General features: G+C 43.6%; 1 protein-coding gene and 1 long non-coding RNA gene across 4 annotated transcripts in view; both read left to right on the top strand.

Annotated features, from left to right (window-relative positions):
- Window positions 1-2,084, top strand: part of snd1 (staphylococcal nuclease and tudor domain containing 1) — a 144,138-nt gene extending 142,054 nt beyond the window's left edge. Inside the window, exon 24 of the mRNA XM_058078020.2 lies at window positions 1,955-2,084. Within this exon, the coding sequence (XP_057934003.2) occupies window positions 1,955-2,020 (66 nt within the window). The 3' untranslated portion in view covers window positions 2,021-2,084. The remainder of the gene's footprint in view (window positions 1-1,954) is intronic.
- A 5,931-nt stretch (window positions 2,085-8,015) lies between these two features.
- Window positions 8,016-20,699, top strand: LOC144894490 (uncharacterized). Of its 3 annotated transcripts, XR_013625120.1 has the most exons (6): window positions 8,016-8,379; window positions 10,188-10,272; window positions 15,838-15,898; window positions 17,337-17,437; window positions 20,394-20,475; window positions 20,571-20,699. It is a non-coding gene; the product is annotated as an uncharacterized LOC144894490 (long non-coding RNA). The 3 variants fall into 3 exon arrangements; XR_013625118.1 differs by lacking the exon at window positions 8,016-8,379 and having other exon boundaries at window positions 9,586-10,272; XR_013625119.1 differs by lacking the exons at window positions 8,016-8,379; window positions 10,188-10,272 and adding an exon at window positions 14,552-14,581.
- Window positions 20,700-21,314: the final 615 nt, after the last annotated feature.

Raw genomic sequence — 21,314 nt, 5'->3', positions numbered from 1 at the left:
TGTAATACAGCCACATACGGGCGGTTGCCAGGTCCGCCGTGTGTGCAAATGTGTGCCGAGGAGATAGAAACATGAATAGCAGGCACAACATAAGACGACCGCACGGCGTTCCTGTGGGAGCGACGCCGAGGAGGAAATAGCGGTAGTAGTAGCGTTCCTTTTGAATACGTCCACACGCTGAAAGTCATCAGTGACACACTTTACACGCTACAGCGAGTTTGCCGTCTATTCTAAAATGCTCATTAGTGCACCGAATCCAAACATGGCGTCCCTTTTTACATAACACGCCATTGTTTGGCTGATTACCAAAGCTAACTCGTGTAGCCGCTTCCCCTACTCTCACCTTTTTTTTTTTGGTGTTGCTTAGAGTAGCATACATAGCAGGAAGTGCCAGACTGGGGGGACGGGGGGGAATAATTAAAAAAAAAAAAAAGAATATTGTTGCCTACATACGCCTCATTGGTTCTAGTGCTAATTAGCACAAGTGCTAATTAGCTATGAATCACAGCATTAGCAGGCGGCCTGCACTCACAAAAGCGTCACACTAGCACAAATGTGTTGGTACATTCCATCATGGCCGCCGAATGGGCTTCACCATCTTTACATTTGACCCCCCCCCCCCCCCCCCCCCCAAGCTACCAAAGCTAACTCGTGTAGCCGCTTCCCCTACTCTCTTTTTTTTGGGTGTTGCTTAGCGTAGCATACATAGCAGGAAGTGCCAGACTGGCGAGGGCGGGGGGGGGGGATAAAAAAAAAAAGAATATTGTTGCCTACATACGCCTCATTGGTTCCGACTCTAATAACTAGCACTAATTAGCACAAGTGCTAATTAGCTATGAATCACAGCATTAGCAGGCAGCCTGCGCTCACAAAAGCGTCAACTAGCACAAATGTGTTGGAACATTCCATCATGGCCGCCGAATGGGCTTCGCCATCTCAACATTTGACCCCCCCCCCCCCCCCCTTGAGAACATTATAACTCTTTCCGCAACATTTGTTTGTATGGAATAATATTAAAATATTTTAAAAGTTTACAAATATTTCAACGCTATGCTACTAAAAATGACAATATTTTTTCGCGGAATATTCCGAGTTTATTCTCATAAAATTGCAACGTTTTTATTGTGAAAATACAACTTTTTCTTTTAATATTTTGAGTTTATTCTTGTAAAATTACAACTGTTTTTTTTTTCAACTCTTTTAACTTTTTCCTGTCAATTTTCTGCCTAAATATTAGGAATTACATTTATTCTCAGCAAACTTATTGTCCAAAAACTTTGTTTGTTTCTCATAATATTACGACTTAAAAAAATTCAACTTTATGCTACTAAAATGACATTATTTTTCTTCATGATATGACAACCTTATTCTTTATTCTTATTCGTAAAATTTTCTCTTAATATTTTGACTTTATTCTGTTATTTTATTCTGTTATTTTTTTTTTCCAAAAAATTTATTTTAAAAAAAAATTATTATGACTTTATTTCCATAATATTTGGACTTTATTCCCATAACCTTATAACTTTTTCTGCACCCTCAATTTCCAAAAAACTGTTCCTGTGCTGCGTGCAACTTCCTGCCTCATCTTGTGGTTTTCCCGCTTTATCACGGCAGTAGCAAACCTTTCATTCCAGAAAACCATAAGGATATAATAATATCTTGGAATAATCTTGGACTGTTAGCCACTAAATGAGCACATCTTGTTCTCCGCCATTGGCGATGCTGGGTCCAACGTCCATGCCTCATTTTGGGAAAGATGAAATCCAAACAGAACTTCCTTGGTCGTTTTTCCCAAGTTTGCTCCACTTGATCCTGCCGACGTAAAACCATTCCAATCCAGAACTGCTCCGAAAGTCCAGAGTACCAAATGAGTTTTGTAAAAAAAGACTTACCCTCCTTATGTGGTCTTGAACGTTCCTTCACGGCCACTAAAACGTCTTCTTTATCCCAACAGCTCAACATTTGGCGCTATGGAGACTTCCGCGCCGACGACGCAGATGAATTCGGCTACCGGCGCTAACGAGCGGGATTGAATTTTACGGCAAAACAAAACAAGCAAAAAAAAAACAACAAAAAAAAAACAACCATCCACAATCAACTTCATTCCAAAGACCACCGTGGATGGGGGTGGGGGGGGAGTGACGCACTCTTTTTAAATTGATGTTTCAGACATGGTTTAAAAAAAAAAAAAAAAAAAAAAAAGCATGCTCGCTCGCCTGCCAATCATGTCTACTTGTGGCCATTTTTCCCGTAGCGATAGCACGCCGGCCGTCGGTACTTATCACGTGATGCTTTCGGCCAGCCGTCGTCTCCGTCGCTGCTTTTCTTTGGGAAAGGAGCGAGGAATGCTTACAGAAAAAACGAAAAAAAAAAAAACATGGAAATATTCGGAAGTGTAAATGGATTTCCAGCAGAGATAAAGACAAAAAAAAAAAAAAAAGTTTCTTTTTGTCTCATGTGTAAATGTGTGAGATTTTTTTCGTGTTTTGTCGTCAAAGTCGCACACTTTTTTGAGCGCTAAGAGCACGGAAGAAAAAGTCATTTTTATCATCTCTTTATCTGTAAAGTTTACATTCTTCTACACCGACGTCTTTTCTGTCTCCTCAATCAAGGACTTCTCCATTCTATTCCAAATCTCAATAAAAAAAAAACTCCAAGTGCAAACCTTTTTCTCTGGCTTATTTCCCGAAAAGCTGGCTTTTATCCCGTTGTCCCTTTGCCATGTAAATCCACCGCAGCGTCCACTCCACGTTCGCGGCCTCGCAGCGTGGCCTGTAAACATCCGAATTGTAAATAAAAGTAAATGCAGCGTTTCAGGTCAGAGGAGGCGTAGATCACGTACGCTTTCATGTCCGGCTTGTCTACTAAACGACAAAATATACCGTATTCATATTTTGACATCAATTTTTTTTCAGTTTTTTTAAGAGATTTCTTTCTCGTGTTTTACTTTAGTTTGCTTTTATTTACTATTTCGCCCGTAAATGTGCATCAAAGGTGGTGCAATGTCAAAACGTTTTAACTATTTATGGGACTTTGTTTACTTTATCCATTTCCTAGAATTTTTCCTAAAGCGTCTTCCGTTTTTGTTTTTCTTTTTTTTTTCTCACATATTTTAAAAATGTATTTTTGTAATGGTAATGGTTTAATTTCATTTGAACATGCATCAGATTACAATTGAATGCATCACCATAATCAGTTAAATCCTACCCCTCCATCTGGTACTTTTACAATCAGTAACTGTTACATTTGATCACTTCCTGCTTTCCTAATACAGTTTATGGTATTTTTTTTAATTTCGATTTTTTTTTTTATTTTTTGTCACGTACCAAAGATAAGATATTTTTCTCACCAAAAGGAGTAGGAAGAAGCCAAGCTTATTAAATCCTACTCCTCCATCTGGTACCTTTACATTCAGTAGCTGTTACATTTGTTCACTTCCTGCTTTCCTAATATAGTTTGTTTTTTTGTTTGTTTTTTTTGTTTTTTTACATTTTTTTCATTTTTTGTCACGTACCGAAGATATTTCTCATTTATAATACTATACTATTACTGTTTTTTATATCTTTATTTGCATTTTTTTTACTCTATTTTTTAAAAATCACCTTTTTTTTTCTATTTTTTTTTTTTGCTATATTACTAGTGTGAAATCACGTTTTTTTCACAGCATTCGTATAATAATTAGGGGTGCCCCTATCGATCGGCCACAGGGCGGTATCAGTATCAGCAGCTTAAAATCCTGATCGGAACGTCCCAAATAAGTAAACAATCATACAGCTTTTTATATCAAAAAGCTCCCTTTTTCTTGCCGCCCCCAGAGGTAAAAAAAAAAAAAAAAAATGAAAGTGAAGCCCAAGCAGAAGAACCGAGGCGTTGTTTCCAAAAGTGTAAATCAGCTTTAAGTGTTTACTCTACTTAAGCAAGCCTTGGTGGGGTGGATTTAGAGAATATGATCAACGTTATTAATATTAAATAAGCTGCATGCAGTGTAATTTCCAGAGCCGATAAGTCGGCCTTAGCGGGAGTTTGGTATGAAAGTAGAACCAGAAGTGGTTGCTGCAGCGTTAGCCTGATTCACATTCCAAACCTCTTGTTGAAGACGCCTCAAAGACGAGATTTGGCCACAACTTCCTTTTAATCTCGTCTCTTCCTCCATACTTTACGTTGTTCCCGAGTATCAAAGGCAACGACTCCTCCCGATGCCCGGGTAGCTAGCATCCAACAGCACGTTAGCATCCCCGTTTTCACTGCTGAGGCGTGTCCAGAGACCGAAGACAGACAGCGGGATGGAGCGGTTCCTTTCAAGGCGTCTTCAGGTCCCACTCGGGTGGGCATCCAGGTAAGTCACGACCTTTATGTCATTCATTTTAGCTTGTTAGTTCCCTCTTTTACACATCATGATCTCTAAAAGATTCAATCACTTTGATTGGGAAGGTTAGCATGCAGCATTAGCATCCTTTCCTTCTGCCATTTTGTCTCATCTTGTATTTAATATTTCAACATTTAAAAAGCTAATGTTTTTGTGTTTTGAATCCAGTTCATTGTAGCAATATACAGCATTGTCTTAAAAACATCAATCTCATTGCTAGCATAGGTTAGCATAGATTCACTAGTCACATTTTCGACACAACTTCATAACTCCCAGGTCCCAATTCTGACACCAACGTATTTTTAATTACTTGTAAACTGGAAACACTTTAATAGTTTGGTTTAGGGTGGGGGAAAAAAAACGCAGAAATTCTCCTCTGCCATTTTGTATGCTACGTTTGTCTCATCTTGTATTTAAAATTTAATAAGCCAGCGTTTTTGGGTTTTTAATCCAGTTCATTGTAGCAATATACCGTTAGAACAATTTGCCAATTCATAACATTGTCTTAAAAAACATCAATCTCATTGCTAGCATAGCTTAGCATAGGTTAGCATAGGTTCACTAGTCATATTTTCGACACAACTTCATTACTCCCAGGTCCAACTTCTGACACCAAAGTAGTTCTAATGACTTGTAAACTGTAAACACTTTAATAGTTTGGTTTATGGTGGGGAAAAAAAAACGCTGAAATTCTCCTCTGCCATTTTGTATGCTACGTTTGTCTCATCTTGTATTTAAAATTTCAAAATTTAATAAGCCAGCGTTTTTGGGTTTTTAATCCAGTTCATTGTAGCAATATACCGCTAGAACAATTTGCCAATTCATAACATTGTCTTAAAAAACATCAATCTCATTGCTAGCATAGCTTAGCATAGGTTAGCATAGGTTCACTAGTCATATTTTCGACACAACTTCATTACTCCCAGGTCCAACTTCTGACACCAAAGTAGTTCTAATGACTTGTAAACTGTAAACACTTTAATAGTTTGGTTTATGGTGGGGAAAAAAAAACGCTGAAATTCTCCTCTGCCATTTTGTATGCTACGTTTGTCTCATCTTGTATTTAAAATTTCAAAATTTAATAAGCCAGCGTTTTTGGGTTTTTAATCCAGTTCATTGTAGCAATATACCGCTAGAACAATTTGCCAATTCATAACATTGTCTTAAAAAACATCAATCTCATTGCTAGCATAGCTTAGCATAGGTTAGCATAGGTTCACTAGTCATATTTTCGACACAACTTCATTACTCCCAGGTCCAACTTCTGACACCAAAGTAGTTCTAATGACTTGTAAACTGTAAACACTTTAATAGTTTGGTTTATGGTGGGGAAAAAAAAACGCTGAAATTCTCCTCTGCCATTTTGTATGCTACGTTTGTCTCATCTTGTATTTAAAATTTCAAAATTTAATAAGCCAGCGTTTTTGGGTTTTTAATCCAGTTCATTGTAGCAATATACCGCTAGAACAATTTGCCAATTCATAACATTGTCTTAAAAAACATCAATCTCATTGCTAGCATAGCTTAGCATAGGTTAGCATAGGTTCACTAGTCAAATTTTCGACACAACTTCATAACTCCCAGGTCCCAATTCTGACACCAACGTATTTTTAATTACTTGTAAACTGGAAACACTTTAATAGTTTGGTTTAGGGTGGGGGAAAAAAACGCCGAAATTCTCCTCTGCCATTTTGTATGCTACGTTTGTCTCATCTTGTATTTAAAATTTAAAAATTTAATAAGCCAGCGTTTTTGTGTTTTTAATCCAGTTCATTGTAGCAATATTCCGCTAGAACAATTTGCCAATTCATAACATTGTCTTAAAAACATAAATCTCATTGCTAGCATAGGTTAGCATAGGTTAGCATTGGTTCACTAGTCAAATTTTTGACACAACTTCATAACTCCCAGGTCCCACTTCTGACACCAACGTATTTCTAATGACTTGTAAACTGTAAACACTTTAATAGTTTGGTTTAGGGTGGAAAAATATGCTGAAATTCTTCTCTGCCATCGTTGTTTTTAATCCAGTTCATTGTAGCGATATACCGCTAGAACAATTTGCCAATTCATAGCATTGTCTTAAAAACATCAATCTCATTGCATACGAACGAAAAATTCACAATATGGAGTTATTCCAACAAGTGAAAGAAAAACTCTAAGAAGTCTGTATCACATGATGTTGGTATTTACGTTTTACAGCGAATGCCCCATTGACTATTCTGTTGGATTATAGTGCCGCATGTAGACAAGAGATTGGAATATTCTTTTCCATGTATACCATTGTTTTCGGAAAGGTCATTCGGAAAGAGAACAACTCATGTAAACGTGGCTAGTGTGGTTTAGCTTGGATTCTTTTTCTGCCAAAAACACCAGTTCATGGTAGCCATGTAAAAACTAGCATGACAGACATTCTATTGATGAACCTGTGAGAGTTACGAGATATTCTATCAATTCTTTACACAAAGACGTGATTAATAAATGAAAAAGTGGTGTGTGGTGTCGTTTTGGAAAAGTGTTTCATCATCAGTCAAAGGCCAAATAAAGTGTGGAGAAGCGCTAATAAAAAGTCATTTTAACACTTTCTCCCACTCGGTTGCCAGACACCCACTCGCAACACACACTTTATTACTTTTTCAGTTTTAACTTTGAAGTTTATTAGGAAGGGTGTCGACTTGTTGTTCGTCCAAGTTAGAAATCACGCATGTTTGTTACTTTGGGGAAAAAAATCAAATAAAAATAATAAATAATAATAAAACTTTGGGGGGTGGGGGGTGGGAAATAGGAGCAGGTTCATGTCACGATGCACGGATGTAAGAAAACCAAAAACCAGAAGTGTAAGTCGATAAAATGAGATTTGGAAGACATGTCATTTTTAATCACCGTAATTAGCAAAACCCTCCAAACACAAAGCAGCCGCACCGCAGCGTCGTTGTCTCCAGCCGCTTTGAATACCCCGTCACCATGGCGACAGGTGTGCGTTGGCATGCCCCGCCCTCCTTTGCGTCACCCTGAGGGAGGCCAGCAGCTTGTCTGTTTCCATGGTGACGCGCATATTTAATCACCAGTGTGTGTGTGTGTGTGTGTGTGTTTATGCTTGAGAATATGAAATATCTTTTCAGTCTTAATTAAGAACGAATGCGACCGCGTCGTTAATGAAATACGCAGGATGCAATTCATTTCCAACAAATAACCTGTTGGCTGTCATTTGGACAAACACCACACACACGCACGCACGCACACACAGCTGGCATTTTATGCGGATTCATCTCGTCCTCCGTGTGGCCTCGCTGCGTCCATGCCGGGGCCGGGCGTCATGGTGTCCCCAGGCTAATGAGATAAGAGGCCAGCTGATGGGGCCAGACGCAATTAGGACTGCAAACACGTTTAAAAACAGTCAAATGACATCGGCGTGTGTGCCTGGGGGGGGCGCATGATAAAGTCTAACTTCATTTTTTTTTTTTGTTGTTGTTTTTTTTGTTGCATTGCAGATTGGGAGAGAGAAAAAGGCGTGTACAGTGGAACCTCGGTTAGCATCTGCCTTGGTTAGCAATTTTTAAATGACATCGCTGTGTGCGCCTGGGGGGGGGGGGGCGCATGATAAAGTCTAACTTAATTCCGAAGACTTTTTTTGGGGGGGGTTGTTTTTTTGTTGCATTGCAGATTGGGAGAGAGACCGTGTACAGTGGAACCTCGGTTAGCAACCGCCTTGGTTAGCAATTTTTATTCTCCGGTTTGAGTGCATCTGTTTCCATCCTTCCTTGTTAGCATCCTGTTTGCTAGCTATGGCAATTGCAACCGGACCCGGAAGTTACATGTGTATATGTACATTATATATATGTATTTTACCATGTATGACATCATCACTGTTGACTCTAAACCAAACGAATTTTTTTTTTGTGTTTGTTTTGGTTTTATGTGGATGAAAGCTGATATCGGAAGTATCGATGAGTCGTGGCGGCGGGCTCAACCAACAGCATCTTTCTCCTTTCACGTCTTCAACATAGATTAAGGTAAGCTTAAATTGTTCATTTCTTCCATTCAATCATCATTTATATCTAATTATGTGTGTTTGTAGTTTTTTTCTGCATATAAAAAAAGCGTAAAACTATTAAAACGTGTTTTGTGTTAATATTTGTGTCTTGCTGGAAGGGATTAATTGGATTAAAATTATTTCTCAAAGAAAAAAATAATTACTTTCAATGAGGGTCGGACTTTCTGGATGGAATTAATGACGCTAACCAAGGTTTCACTCAACAGTATTATATAAAGTGTATATATATGTATATATTCTACATCTTATAATGTACGGTCATCAAAAGTTGAAGTATTTGTGGCATGTCTTTGGGCAAGAGGCGGGGTACACCTTGGACTGGTGGCCAGCCAGCCAATCACAGGGCACATATAGACAAACAACCATTCACACTCACATTCATACCTATGGACAATTTGGAGTGGCTAATTAACCTAGCATGTTTTTGGAATGTGGGAGGAAACCGGAGTACCTGGAATAAAAAACCCACGCATGCACGGGGAGAACATGCAAACTCCACACAGAGATGGCCGAGGGTGGAATTGAACCCTGGTCTCCTAGCTGTGAGGTCTAACCACTTGACCGCCGTGCCGCCGAAAAATGTATAAAATTGAACTGTTTATTTTGACTGACTAATCCGCCATATAAAAAGATAAACACACAGTCGAGGGTGAATAGGAAATACCCGGCGGAGCATAGCTAATTAGCCTGCATTAGCATATGCAAATAGGCCAGTTATCACATGTACAAAGCAGCGCTCAGGGTAAACACGGGATTACCGCTTTTAACCACTTTTTTACGTGACGCTAATTGTGCTCTGTTCAAACATGGCCGAACGATGTCCCCGTCCACTTCCTGTGTCACCTGGATGGCCGATATGACTTTATCGGAATGTTGGGGAATGTTGGGAAGATGGGGGATGTAGAGTAGTGAAAATGTGGGAAACGGGAACCGCACATGGACGCTTTACTTAGCAATATTATGTCATAGCTTTGTAACATTTGGATTAAAAGCAACCTGCCATGGGCCAATAATTGACCCACATGCCACACATTGGACACCGCTGCAATGAAGCATAAATTGATGAAAAAAAAAAAACGTGCGATGGCTGCAAGAATCCAAGGCAACATGCCAGACAGGCAGCCGGCGTTGGGGTTGGGAGGGCGGCTGGGCCATCACGTTCATGTTTAAGCAGCAGCCGCCGTGTGTTTTTTCAGCAGGAAGCGCTCCTTGATGGTGGCCCAGCGGTCAAACGGTGTAAGACACAGCGTGGCATCCATCACTTCCCGTTCTCCGTCTGCAACAATCACAGCTTCGCGGCGCTTTTATTAACATACGCGCCGCCACACGTTTCGCTAGCCTCGGTCTCGGAGGGGAGCCAATTATGATGACTCCCGTCCAAAGTGCCGCTTGGGGGAAAAAAAACAAATCCCTTTTTTGCTTGGGGGAAAAATGATGTCAGTTCTTCAAGCATAACGTTGAAATATTAAAGAGTCGTAATATTACGAGGAACAAAACTACAAAATATAGTCATTTTTGGAAAAAGTCCTACAAGGAAAATGTTGGAATGTTTAGAAAAATGTAGAAATCATCCATCAGTAAACTTCCTTCTTTGTTAGCATTGTTAGCATTCCAACCAGACCCGGAAGTTACTTGTGTATATGTACATTATATGTACATTATGTATATGTATATGTACCCGTGTATGACATCATCACTGTTGACTCTAAACCAAGCTTGTTTTTTTTTGTGTTTGTTTTGGTTTTACGTGGATTTACATGGATGAAGCTGGTATCGGAAGTATCGATGAGTCGTGGCGGCGAGCTCAACCGACACCATCTTCGTCTTTTTACATCTTCAACAAAGGGTTAAAGTAAGCTTATATTGTTCATTTCTTCCTTTCAGTCATCATTTATTATCTATTCATTCATTCATTTTCTACCGCTTTTTTCTCACCGCGAGAGGCGGGCTACACCCTGGACTGGTGGCCAGCCAGCCAATCACAGGGCACATATAGACAAACAACCATTCACACTCAACATTCATACCTACGGACAATTTGGAGTCGCTAATTAACCTAGCATGTTTTTGGAATGTGGGAGGAAACCGGAGTACCCGGAGAAAACCCACACATGCATGGGGGAGAACATGGCCGAGGGTGGAATTGAACCCTGGTCTCCAAGCTGTCAGGTCTGCGCGCTAACCACTTAACATTTAAAAAAAAAAAATTTAAAAATCCTTATGCGACAGGAACACGTCTTTGTGTTTGTTAGTTATAAAGATATCCAAACAGATAAAAAGAGACAGCTTATTCTGTAACTGCATGTAATGGGACACACCTAAGCCGCCTAGAATGTTTCTTTGGAAATTGCCCAATGGGGGCAGTCCAATGTGTACAGGGTAAGAAAATGCTAAGCCGTTAGCTGTGAAACGGAGCTAAAGCTTTGCGTCCGGTCGTGGTCGCCATGGAGATTTCTTGGTGGAGTTTCTTCATGCTAAAGTTACATTAACCTTGTTATTCTTTATTGCTTTCTAATCCTTTGGCAATTGAGCCCAGAGTGCTGCCTTCAGGTTATTGATTTCCTAGTAGCCTAGCTATTCTCGATATGGAGGGCATAGCCCGGTGTCGGTAAGGCTAGCGCAGATAATGTACGACGTGTCAAGGAAATCGTCTTTGAATGAAGTGAAAATGTTGAGGCTGTTTTTCATCTTCCATCTTTTCTTCCGAGAACTCTTCTTCATGACCTGGTGTCCTTTACCAGGGAATGTTCTCGTTCCCGTACAGCAGCGGGCAGGCACGGATCTGTGCACACTGTTCAATCTCGGGTCGCCATGGTTACCTGAAGACTGTGAGATATGTCGCTGCTTTTCTTCTCCCGTGTCAGGAGAATTCTTTAGATGCTAGATGTTCCATGCTAGGCCATTCTTGAAATGATTTCTTTTCATCGCAAAACAACTTTTCATTGGCTAAACACTTTGGTTGTTATGGTGATAGAAAATAGCAATTCCATATCCCAAGGACGGTCTTTCGAACGTTCCGATTCTTCATGCGCTAACTTGATAGATTCCTTCCAAGCGCGAGTCCCCTGTGGGCTTAGTAGCCTTTTGACACAACGTCAGCATCATTCATGAACCAGGAGAGTTCCTTAGAAAGGTCAGGGTTTTTAGCGACTGGCTATATCGGCGTGGGGATTACACAAAAGCTCCATGAGCTCGAGTTGGCCATCTTCTCTTCTGACGCTGCTGCAAATTTACCCGAACGTTTTTTTTTTTTGCAGCACAATCGTCTCGCTGTAGGAATGATGTACCTTTATGTACTGGGACACAAGACTCCAGTTGGAAGGACGTATTGAGTCACAATTCCATAAGGTTCTGAACCACGATCACCAGAACTTTATCCTTATCTGGAAAGGCTTCCCTACTGTGGAAGCAGAGCCACTCTTCTACAACCATAAGGTCAAAGCGACCTCTTGCAATTGGAGTTCATTCTACAATATAGGGTCCCCAAACCCCCAAAACAAACCAAAATATCCCGTTTATATGGGAGATCGGCAGCATGAAGGAAGTCACAAGGGTAGCCAGCCCAGGAAAGTCAAGAAAATATGTTTTTCTATCATTGCAAGTTAACTTGATTGCAATTGGCGACTCCGGTTTCCTCCCACATTCCAAAAACATGCTAGGTTAATTAGCGACTCCAAATTGTCCATAGGTATGAATGTGAGTGTGAATGGTTGTTTGTCTATATGTGCCCTGTGATTGGCTGGCCACCAGTCCAGGGTGTACCCCGCCTCTCGCCCGAAGACAGCTGGGATAGGCTCCAGCACTCCCACGACCCTCGTGAGGTTCTACCCTTGGTAGAAATGAACGAATGAATAATATTATGATTATTTCCGGCCGCGCGGCGTTGGAGTGGTTAGCGCAGTTAGCGTGGTTAGACCTGACAGCTAGGAGACCAGGGTTCAATTCCACCCTCGGCCATCTCTGCATGTTCTCCCTGTGCATGTGTGGGTTTTCTCCGGGTACTCCGGTTTCCTCCCACATTCCAAAAACATGCTAGGTTAATTAGCGACTCCAAATTGTCCATAGGTATGAATGTGAGTGTGAATGGTTGTTTGTCTATATGTGCCCTGTGATTGGCTGGCTGGCCACCAGTCCAGGTTGTACCCCGCCTCTAGCCCGAAGACAACTGGGATAGGCTCCAGCACCCCCCCGCGACCCTTGTGAGGAAAAGCGGTAGAAAATGAATGAATGAAAATATGTTTTTCACAAAGGCGAACTCCACTTATTCGTTGACATAGCTCCAATCGTCAGGAGCTATGTCGCCCCCTCCCCCAAAAGCAGCTCCATCCCGGTGGTGGTCGGCCATCAGCAGTGGAGTCACGTCGAGGACACGGGTTATCCTGATGATAGCAGGTGTCGTTTAATGTGATCTCCAGGGAGGACAAAGGCTAATGGAGAGTGGATCAAATCTGATTTCTGTTAACAATATCGCACCACCTGGCAGATGGATTTGAGGCAACTGATGTGGGCGGACGAGCGGGTGGACGGGCCCTTGAATAAAGATGGCAGGAGACATCACTCACCTTTTCACCCGAGAAGCATTTTCATGGAACGGCAAGTCTTTCTTTGACGTTAAACTTGTTAGCTAATATGTTGGCTAATGATGTTTTGGGTGCCACCCACTAAATCCACCTGCCACACCCTTTTAGGCGGTCCCTAAAGCACTGGGTTCCCTGGTTAGCTTGATGCTAACATGACGTGAGCGCTCCCAGACCTCCACTTGTCTTCATCATATCAGGGACACCTCAGTAGGTGCTCACTGTGGCGGCGAGCCGCCGCCCATTTGGGCCCCAGCGGGGCTAATATGTTAGCTAATATGTTGACTAACAATGTTTTGGGTGCCACCCACTCAATCCACCTGCCACGCCCTTTTAGCCCACCTTCTTTTTCCGGGCAGACTGCCAACCTTTAATAAGAACCTAAAGATCGGGAACTCATTGGCCGGCAAATAAATCATGCCACCCTGTCACCAGAAATGTTAGGGGACCAGCTAAAGGTGGGCACTAATGTATGCGCCCAGATCACAGACTTAAAGGATGGAGAACTTAGCATTGTTATTGTTGTTAAGACAGGTTTTCTTTTAGATTGTGTACATAATATTGTGGCGAGTGAGTGGTCCCGTATGCATTTTTGCATCCCGCCCCATACCCCCCCACCTTGTCTTTTAAGCTGACACAAAAGCACCCTAATTAAATGTGACTATGTGTCATCTCGCCCAGTCAAACAATTTAAATGCAGACACATACACTCCCCCTGGGGCGCCGGGGGCTGGGCAGCGGCTCTTTCAAGTCTGACCTCCCTGTCAACGCACTTAAGGGTTGGCCAACACTGAGGGCCGGGAGGCAGATTGGCTTAAATTAAGAAAAAAGAATCTGACTTTATTATTTATTACATCAAACTCAAAAACTGACATTTAAAAAGTCAGTGGCCCCCAAAGGGCGTCTACCGTACCCCACAGGGGAGGCACCTACTGTCAGCTATGACATTGATTGAAGGGCAGTTTTTTACCTGTATTATTAGTTTATTATTATTTTTATTATTCTTCGCAATGAGCCCATCTGACCCCAAAGGGTGGCTGTCCCTAAGGCACTGGGTTCCCCGGTTAGCTTGATGCTAACATGCATTGTTACCGCTGTAACATGCATTGTAACATGACGTGAGCACTCCCAGACCTCCACTTGTCTTCATCATATCAGGGACACCTCAGTAGGTGCTCACCCTGGCGGGGGGCCGCCACCCATTTGGGCCCCAGGGGGAGACATTACTCACCCCTTTACCCGAGAAGTGTTTTCACCCGAGAAGTGTTTTCATGGAACAGTAAGCCTTTCTTTGACGTTAAACTTGTTGGCTAATATATTGAATAACAATGTTTTGGGTGCCACCCACTAAAGCCACCTGCCACGCCCTTTTAGGTGGTCCCTAAGGCACTGGGTTCTCCGGTTAGATTGATGCTAACATGACGTGAGCTCTCCCAGATCTCCACTTGTCTTCATCATATCAGGGACACCTCGGTAGGTGCTCACCCTGGCGGGGGGCTGCCACCCATTTGGGCCCCAGGGGGAGACATTACTCACCCCTTTACCCGAGAAGTGTTTTCACCCGAGTAGTGTTTTCATGGAACGGTAAGCCTTTCTTTGACGTTAAACTTGTTAGCTGGCTAATATGTTGGATAACAATGTTTTGGGTGCCACCCCCTAAATCCACCTGCCACGCCCTTTTAGGCGGTCCCTAAGGCACTGGGTTCCCCGCTTAGCTTGATGCTAACCGCTCCCAAACCTCCACTTGTCTTCATCATATCAGGGACACCTCAGTATGTGCTCACTCTGGCGGGTGGCCGCCACCCATTTGGACCCCAGGGCGCGACATCACTCACCTTTTCACCCACCCGAGAAGAGTTTTCATGGAACAGCAAGCCTTTCTTTGATGTTCAACTTGTTAGCTAATATGTTGGCTAACAATGTCTTGGGTGCCACCCACTAAATCCACCTGCCACGCCCTTTTAGGCGGTCCCTAAGGCACTGGGTTCCCCGGTTAGCTTGATGCTAACATGACGTGAGCGCTCCCAGACCTCCACTTGTCTTCATCATATCACGGACACCTCAGTAGGTGCTCATTCTGGCGGCCGCCCATTTGGGCCCCAGGTGGTGTATTCACTTGACAATGTGGATGCTGCCGGAAAACATGGTGGCTCAGCACACGCCTCCAGCGCAGTATGATGCTACACTTTAGCATGAATCTGCCCGGCAACGTGTCCTCCAGGCACGCAGTCCGTAAACATGAGTTGTTGTGGTGCGATGTGGACACCCATGTGACCACCAGCTAGCAGCTTGTGGGCGCCCAGCATGCATAACTGGACGTGTCAGCATGTGTGTGTAGGTGGGACACAAGCATCATGGGTGTCCTCCAGGGTGATGTGAGAGGTCGTTGGATGTGCTTAAGTCACGCAACCTTACCCCCCCCCCCCCCCCCTCCCTCAACCCATCTGCTCCTCCATGCTAGCAGATGTCTGCTACGGAGTGATGTTTGGATATTGTTTGGGAATCAAATGTGTTGCCGCGGCCTCAGGGAGCGCTCGCTGCGTGTTTGCTTTGCGCTAAAGACAGATAGTGTTCTTGTTTTGTTGGTTTTAGCCTCCACTGGGGGGTTGAATGTTACATATTGTGTCTTTAATTCTGTTAGCTGCAACTCTGCTTGCACGTATTTCATCACAGTGGAAGGTTTCTAATGTTTTGACCACTTCACTTCACTTTTTTTTTCAATATATTGCCATCATTGATACATATTGTAAATAAGCCACCTTCATTTTGGGTCCAGAGTGAGACATCCATAGATGTTTTATTGTGACTTCTTGTCCCTTTGTTTTTTCTTCTCCCTCTAGTGTTCCTCTGAGGTTCTCCTGACTTGATGACTGACGGCTTAGCGAGGATGTCCATAAAAAGGTAAGAACATGATGATGTGTGTCCATACAAGGAGAGTTGTGACCTTTTAGCAGCTGCAGCGTACGGTTATTTTTTATTCATACGCTTTTTTTTTAATGACTTGTGGAAAAAGGATGCTACAGTATTTGCATAAAAAAAAAAGCTGACGCGGCGTAGTTGTTCATTGTTGACATTAGTTTCCCTGCAGCTGTTTTCTTAAAAATAGAAAGAAGCCTGCTTGGCAATGTGGTTACCATGACACCCAGCTTTTAGAGCTACATATATTTATAGCTCTCCATCGCTTCATTTGAAACGCAAACCTTGCAATGGCCGCCGAGCCAGTGTCAGCGCCGTCTAAGCGCTAACCTGGATAACCATACCGCTAACCATAACCCTCCTGACCCGAGCCTAACCCTAGCCCTCCTAACCTTAGCTTAACCATAGCCCGAGCCTAACTATAGCCCTCTTAACCCTAGCCTAACTATAGCTCTCCTAACCCTAGCCCTCCTAACCCTAGCCCAACTATAGCCCTAGCCTAATTCTAGCCCTCCTAACCCTAGCCTAACCCTAGCCTAACCCTAGCCCTAGCCTAACTATAGCCCTCCTAACCCTAGCCCAACTATAGCCCTAGCCTAATTCTAGCCCTCCTAACCCTAGCCTAACCCTAGCCCTAGCCTAACCCTAGCCCTAGCCTAACTATAGCCCTCCTAACCCTAGCCTAACTCTAGCCCTAGCCTAACTATAGCCGTCCTAACCTTAGCCTAACTATAGCTTTCCAAACCCTAGCCTAACTATAGCTTTCCAAACCCTAGCCTAACTCTAGCCCTCCTAACCCTAGCCTAACTCTAGCCCTCCTAACCCTAGCCTAACTATAGCCCTCCTAACCTTAGCCTGACTATAGCTCTCCAACCCCTAGCCTAACTCTAGCCCTCCTAACTATAGCCCTCCTAGCCCTAGCCTAACTATAGCTCTCCTCACCCTAGCCTAAATCTAGCCCTAGCCTAACTCTAGCCCTCCTAACCCTAGCTTAACCATAGCCCTAGCCTAACTCTAGCCCTCCTAAGTCTAGCCTAACCATAGCCCTAGCCTAACTCTTGCCCTCCTAACCCTAGCCTAACTCTTGCCCTCCTAACCCTAGCCTAACTCTTGCCCTCCTAACCCTAGCCTAACTCTTGCCCTCCTAACCCTAGCCTAACTATAGTCCTCCTAACTGCCTGCTTGGCACTGTGGTTACCATGACAACCAGCTTATAAAGCCACATATATTTATAGCCCTCCATCGCTTCTCTTGAAACGCAAACCTTGCAACGCCAGTGTCAGCGCCGTGTCTAAGTGCTAACCTGGATGCTACACTTTCACCCTGACCGGGATTTGAACCCCATCCCGCTATAGAAAGCGCCAGTGGGGGTGAACCACTAATGAGACATACATGAGGTGTGTGTTTGGTGTGTGTGTTCCAGGCCGTGTCCAAACTGTGCCGCCATGTTGACTGATGAAAAGGTGAAACTTTGCCACATTTAAAGGAACACATGAAGTACTTCTGTGGAAAACGACATCTCAGGTGAGAAAACATTCTTTGCTCGTACTCTACAGTTTGATCATTAATGTTATGGCAGCCATTTTGGTGTGCATGTTTAAAAAAAATGACTATATCTATTGACGTTTTAGTCAAATAATAACAAAAAGATGATGTTATGACACAAGACACCAATGGTGCCTGTCATCATCATCATCTTCCTAACAAGTAAACCGATCGATAATACCTGCAGCAGCCGCGTAGGCGGCAGCGACCTCCGACCTGCTCCCCGCGGCAGATCGCCGGGAACAATAGGACTTTATCGGGATGACAAATGTCATCATGGCAACGTCCATCGGCAGGGAAGTGATTGATTAGCCGCCGGAACAAGCGAGTCCGCCATGGCGGCCTTTTGTAGGCCATCGATCGGTGTGGAAGTGGGACAGCGCTGAAATGAGTTCGGCGGGCTATCGATTCGCTCTCCTATGTGCTGACGCACTTCATATTTACATGTTGACATGACTCTGATTACCATGCTAGCACGCTCGTGGCGCCGTGACCTCGGATCGCTCGGAACCCTGAAGATGGACGCTTCTTAGAAAAGAAAGCGGATGGCGGTTGATGACATCATTATCTACATTGATGGCTCTCGGTCCGCACTTTAGACTTTAGGTACACTCCCAAAGGAGTCATATAGTACCTCCTACATACAGTGAAGAAAATAAGTATTTGAACACCCTGCTATTTTGCTATTTCTCCCACTTAGAAATCATGGAGGGGTCTGAAATTTTCATCGTAGGTGCATGTCCACTGTGAGAGAGATAAACTAAAAAGAAAAATCCAGAAATCACAATGCATGATTTTTTAACAATTTATTTGTGTGATACAGCTGCTAATAAGTATTTGAACACCTGAGAAAATGAATGTTAATATTTGGTACAGTAGCCTTTGTTTGCTATTACAGAGGTCAAACGTTTCCTGTAGTTTTTCACCAGGTTTGCACACACTGCAGGAGGGATCTTGGCCCACTCCTCCACACAGATCTTCTCTAGATCAGTCAGGTTTCTGGGCTGTCGCTGAGAAACACGGAGTTTGAGCTCCCTCCAAAGATTTTCGATTGGGTTCAGGTCTGGAGACTGGCTGGGCCATGCTAGAACCTTGATATGCTTCTTACGGAGCCACTCCTTGGTTTTCCTGGCTGTGTGCTTCGGGTCGTTGTCGTGTTGGAAGACCCAGCCACGACCCATCTTCAATGCTCTGACAGAGGGAAGGAGGTTGTTCCCCAAAATCTCACAATACACGGCCCCAGTCATCCTCTCTTTAATGCAGTGCACTCGTCCTGTCCCATGTGCAGAAAAACACCCCCAAAGCATGATGCTACCACCCCCATGCTTCACAGTAGGGATGGTGTTCTTCGGATTGTACTCTTCATTCTTCTTCCTCCAAACACGCTTATTGGAATTATGACCAAAAAGTTCTATTTTGGTCTCATCTGACCATAAAACTTTCTCCCATGACTCCTCTGTATCATCCAAATGGTCATATGCAAACTTAAGACGGGCCTTGACATGTGCTGGTTTAAGCAGGGGAACCTTTCGTGCCATGCATGATTTCACATCATGACGTCTTAGTGTATTACCTACAGTAACCTTGGAAACGGTGGTCCCAGCTCTTTTCAGGTCATTGACCAAGTCCTGTCGTGTAGTTCTGGGCTGATTCCTCACCTTTCTTAGAATCATTGAGACCCCACGAGGTGATATCTTGCATGGGGCTCCACTCCGATTGAGATTGACCGTCATGTTTAGCTTCTTCCATTTTCTAATGATAGCTCCAACAGTGGACCTTTTTTCACCAAGCTGCTTGGTAATTGCTCCGTAGCCCTTTCCAGCCTTGTGGAGGTGTACAATTTTGTCTCTGGTGTCTTTGGACAGCTCTTTGGTCTTCGCCATGTTACAAGTTAAAGTCTTACTGATTGTATGGGGTGGACAGGTGTCTTTATGCAGCTAACGACCTCAAACAGGTGCATCTGATTCAGGATGATACATGGAGTGCAGGTGGACTTCTAATGGGCAGACTAACAGGTCTTTCAGGGTCAGAATTCTAGATTCTAGATACACAGGTGTTCAAATACTTATTTGCAGCTGTATCACACAAATAAATTGTTAAAAAATCATGCATTGTGATTTCTGGATTTTTCTTTTTAGTTTATCTCTCTCACAGTGGACATGCACCTACGATGAAAATTTCAGACCCCTCCATGATTTCTAAGTGGGAGAAATAGCAAAATAGCAGGGTGTTCAAATACTTATTTTCTTCACTGTATGAATAATAATCATAAATATACGGTAGTATGATCTGCGTAATGTGGTTGAGTCCCGTATAGAAGCTAAGTCGCGGTCTTGCCAGAGTGAAAATGTTAACGCACGCCGCAATATGTCATTTGTCCTTGTGCCTGTTTGGCCCCCGGCCCGAGTGGCTTTGGCTCGGCCCCGGAGGTCTGGGCACTGTCAGCTCCGCTCTTCTTCTCCTCCATGCGTGCCCTCCAGAGCCGACTCTGACCCCCGGCCATGATGGCGGCGCTACAGAAGAGATGATAGACCCCGATAGTGCGCCACGTCTTTAACACACCAAACAAGCCAAAGTCCGGCTTGGTCCAGATCTTTCACATCCGAGCGGCCACCACGAAAACGATGTCCCGCGTATGAAGCAACGTATATCTGACGTAGAAAGCCGGGGAATGAAATAAATATTCCAGATGATCCAATCTGCAGTCATCCAATTACAGCCGTCCCTGCTGTCATCTTACTTAATTGCTCAATTAAAGTGACTTTAATTGAATTTCCCACTTTGACTTTGGGGACTCTTTAATGTCACAGGCTGGGGAGAAAAAAAAAAGACGTCATCTGATAATAAGACTTTGCCCGTGTGCCGCCCTCTCCTCCTGACCCCTTGGCGCCCAACAACTCATTCCCCCGTACCGGAGTCATTTCATGTTTCACAGATTTTACTGCGTGACCACAAAACCTGACCACCGGCCCCCGAAACAGAGAGGCTACGCTGGAGAAGGCGGAAGGTGAGCAGAGGTAAGGATGTGTTTGTCAAGACTATCTAAGCTTGGTATTCTGTAGTCCAAGAACATCTTGGAACTTCCTGAACTTCCGTCTGTTTGTCCTACCAGGTCCTTCATTCAGGTCATCCTGGACCACTGCAGAGACACCATTCATCACTTTTCTTGGATTCACTGCCTCCTAATAGCACCCTAAACTATAGGCCTCCTGACCCTAGACTAGCCCTCCTGACCCTAGACTAGCCCTCCTGACCCTAGACTAGCCCTCCTGACCCTAGACTAGCCCTCCTGACCCTAGACTAGCCCTCCTGACCCTAGACTAGCCCTCCTAACTCTAGCCCTAGCCTAACTATAGCCCTCCTAAGCCTACCTTAACCATAGCCCTCCTAACTCTAGCCCTAGCCTAAACATAGCACTCCTAACTCTAGCTTAACTATAGTCCTCCTAACTCTAGACCTAGCCTAACTATAGCCCTCCTAACTCTAGCCTAACTATAGTCCTCCTAACTCTAGCCCTCTAACCTTAGCCTAACTATAGTCATCCTAACTCTAGCCCTAGCCTAACTAGTCCTCCTAACACTAGCCTAACTATAGTCCTCCTAACTCTAGCCCTAGCCTAACTCTAGCCCTCTAACCCTAGCCTAACTCTAGCCCTAGCCTAACTCTAGCCCTCTAACCTTAGCCTAACTCTAGCCCTCTAACCTTAGCCTAACTATAGTCATCCTAACTCTAGCCTAACTATAGTCATCTTAACTCTAGCCCTAGCCTAACTCTAGCCCTCTAACCTTAGCCTAACTATAGTAATCTAACTCTAGCCCTAGCCTAACTCTAGCCCTCTAACCCTAGCCTAACTATA

The sequence above is a fragment of the Doryrhamphus excisus genome, linkage group LG2, assembly GCF_037039965.1.
Source record: "Doryrhamphus excisus strain RoL-2023G ecotype Guam linkage group LG2, RoL_Dexc_Guam_v1.1, whole genome shotgun sequence".
Lineage (NCBI taxonomy): Eukaryota > Metazoa > Chordata > Actinopteri > Syngnathiformes > Syngnathidae > Doryrhamphus > Doryrhamphus excisus.
This window is presented reverse-complemented; position numbering and strand designations above follow the sequence as displayed.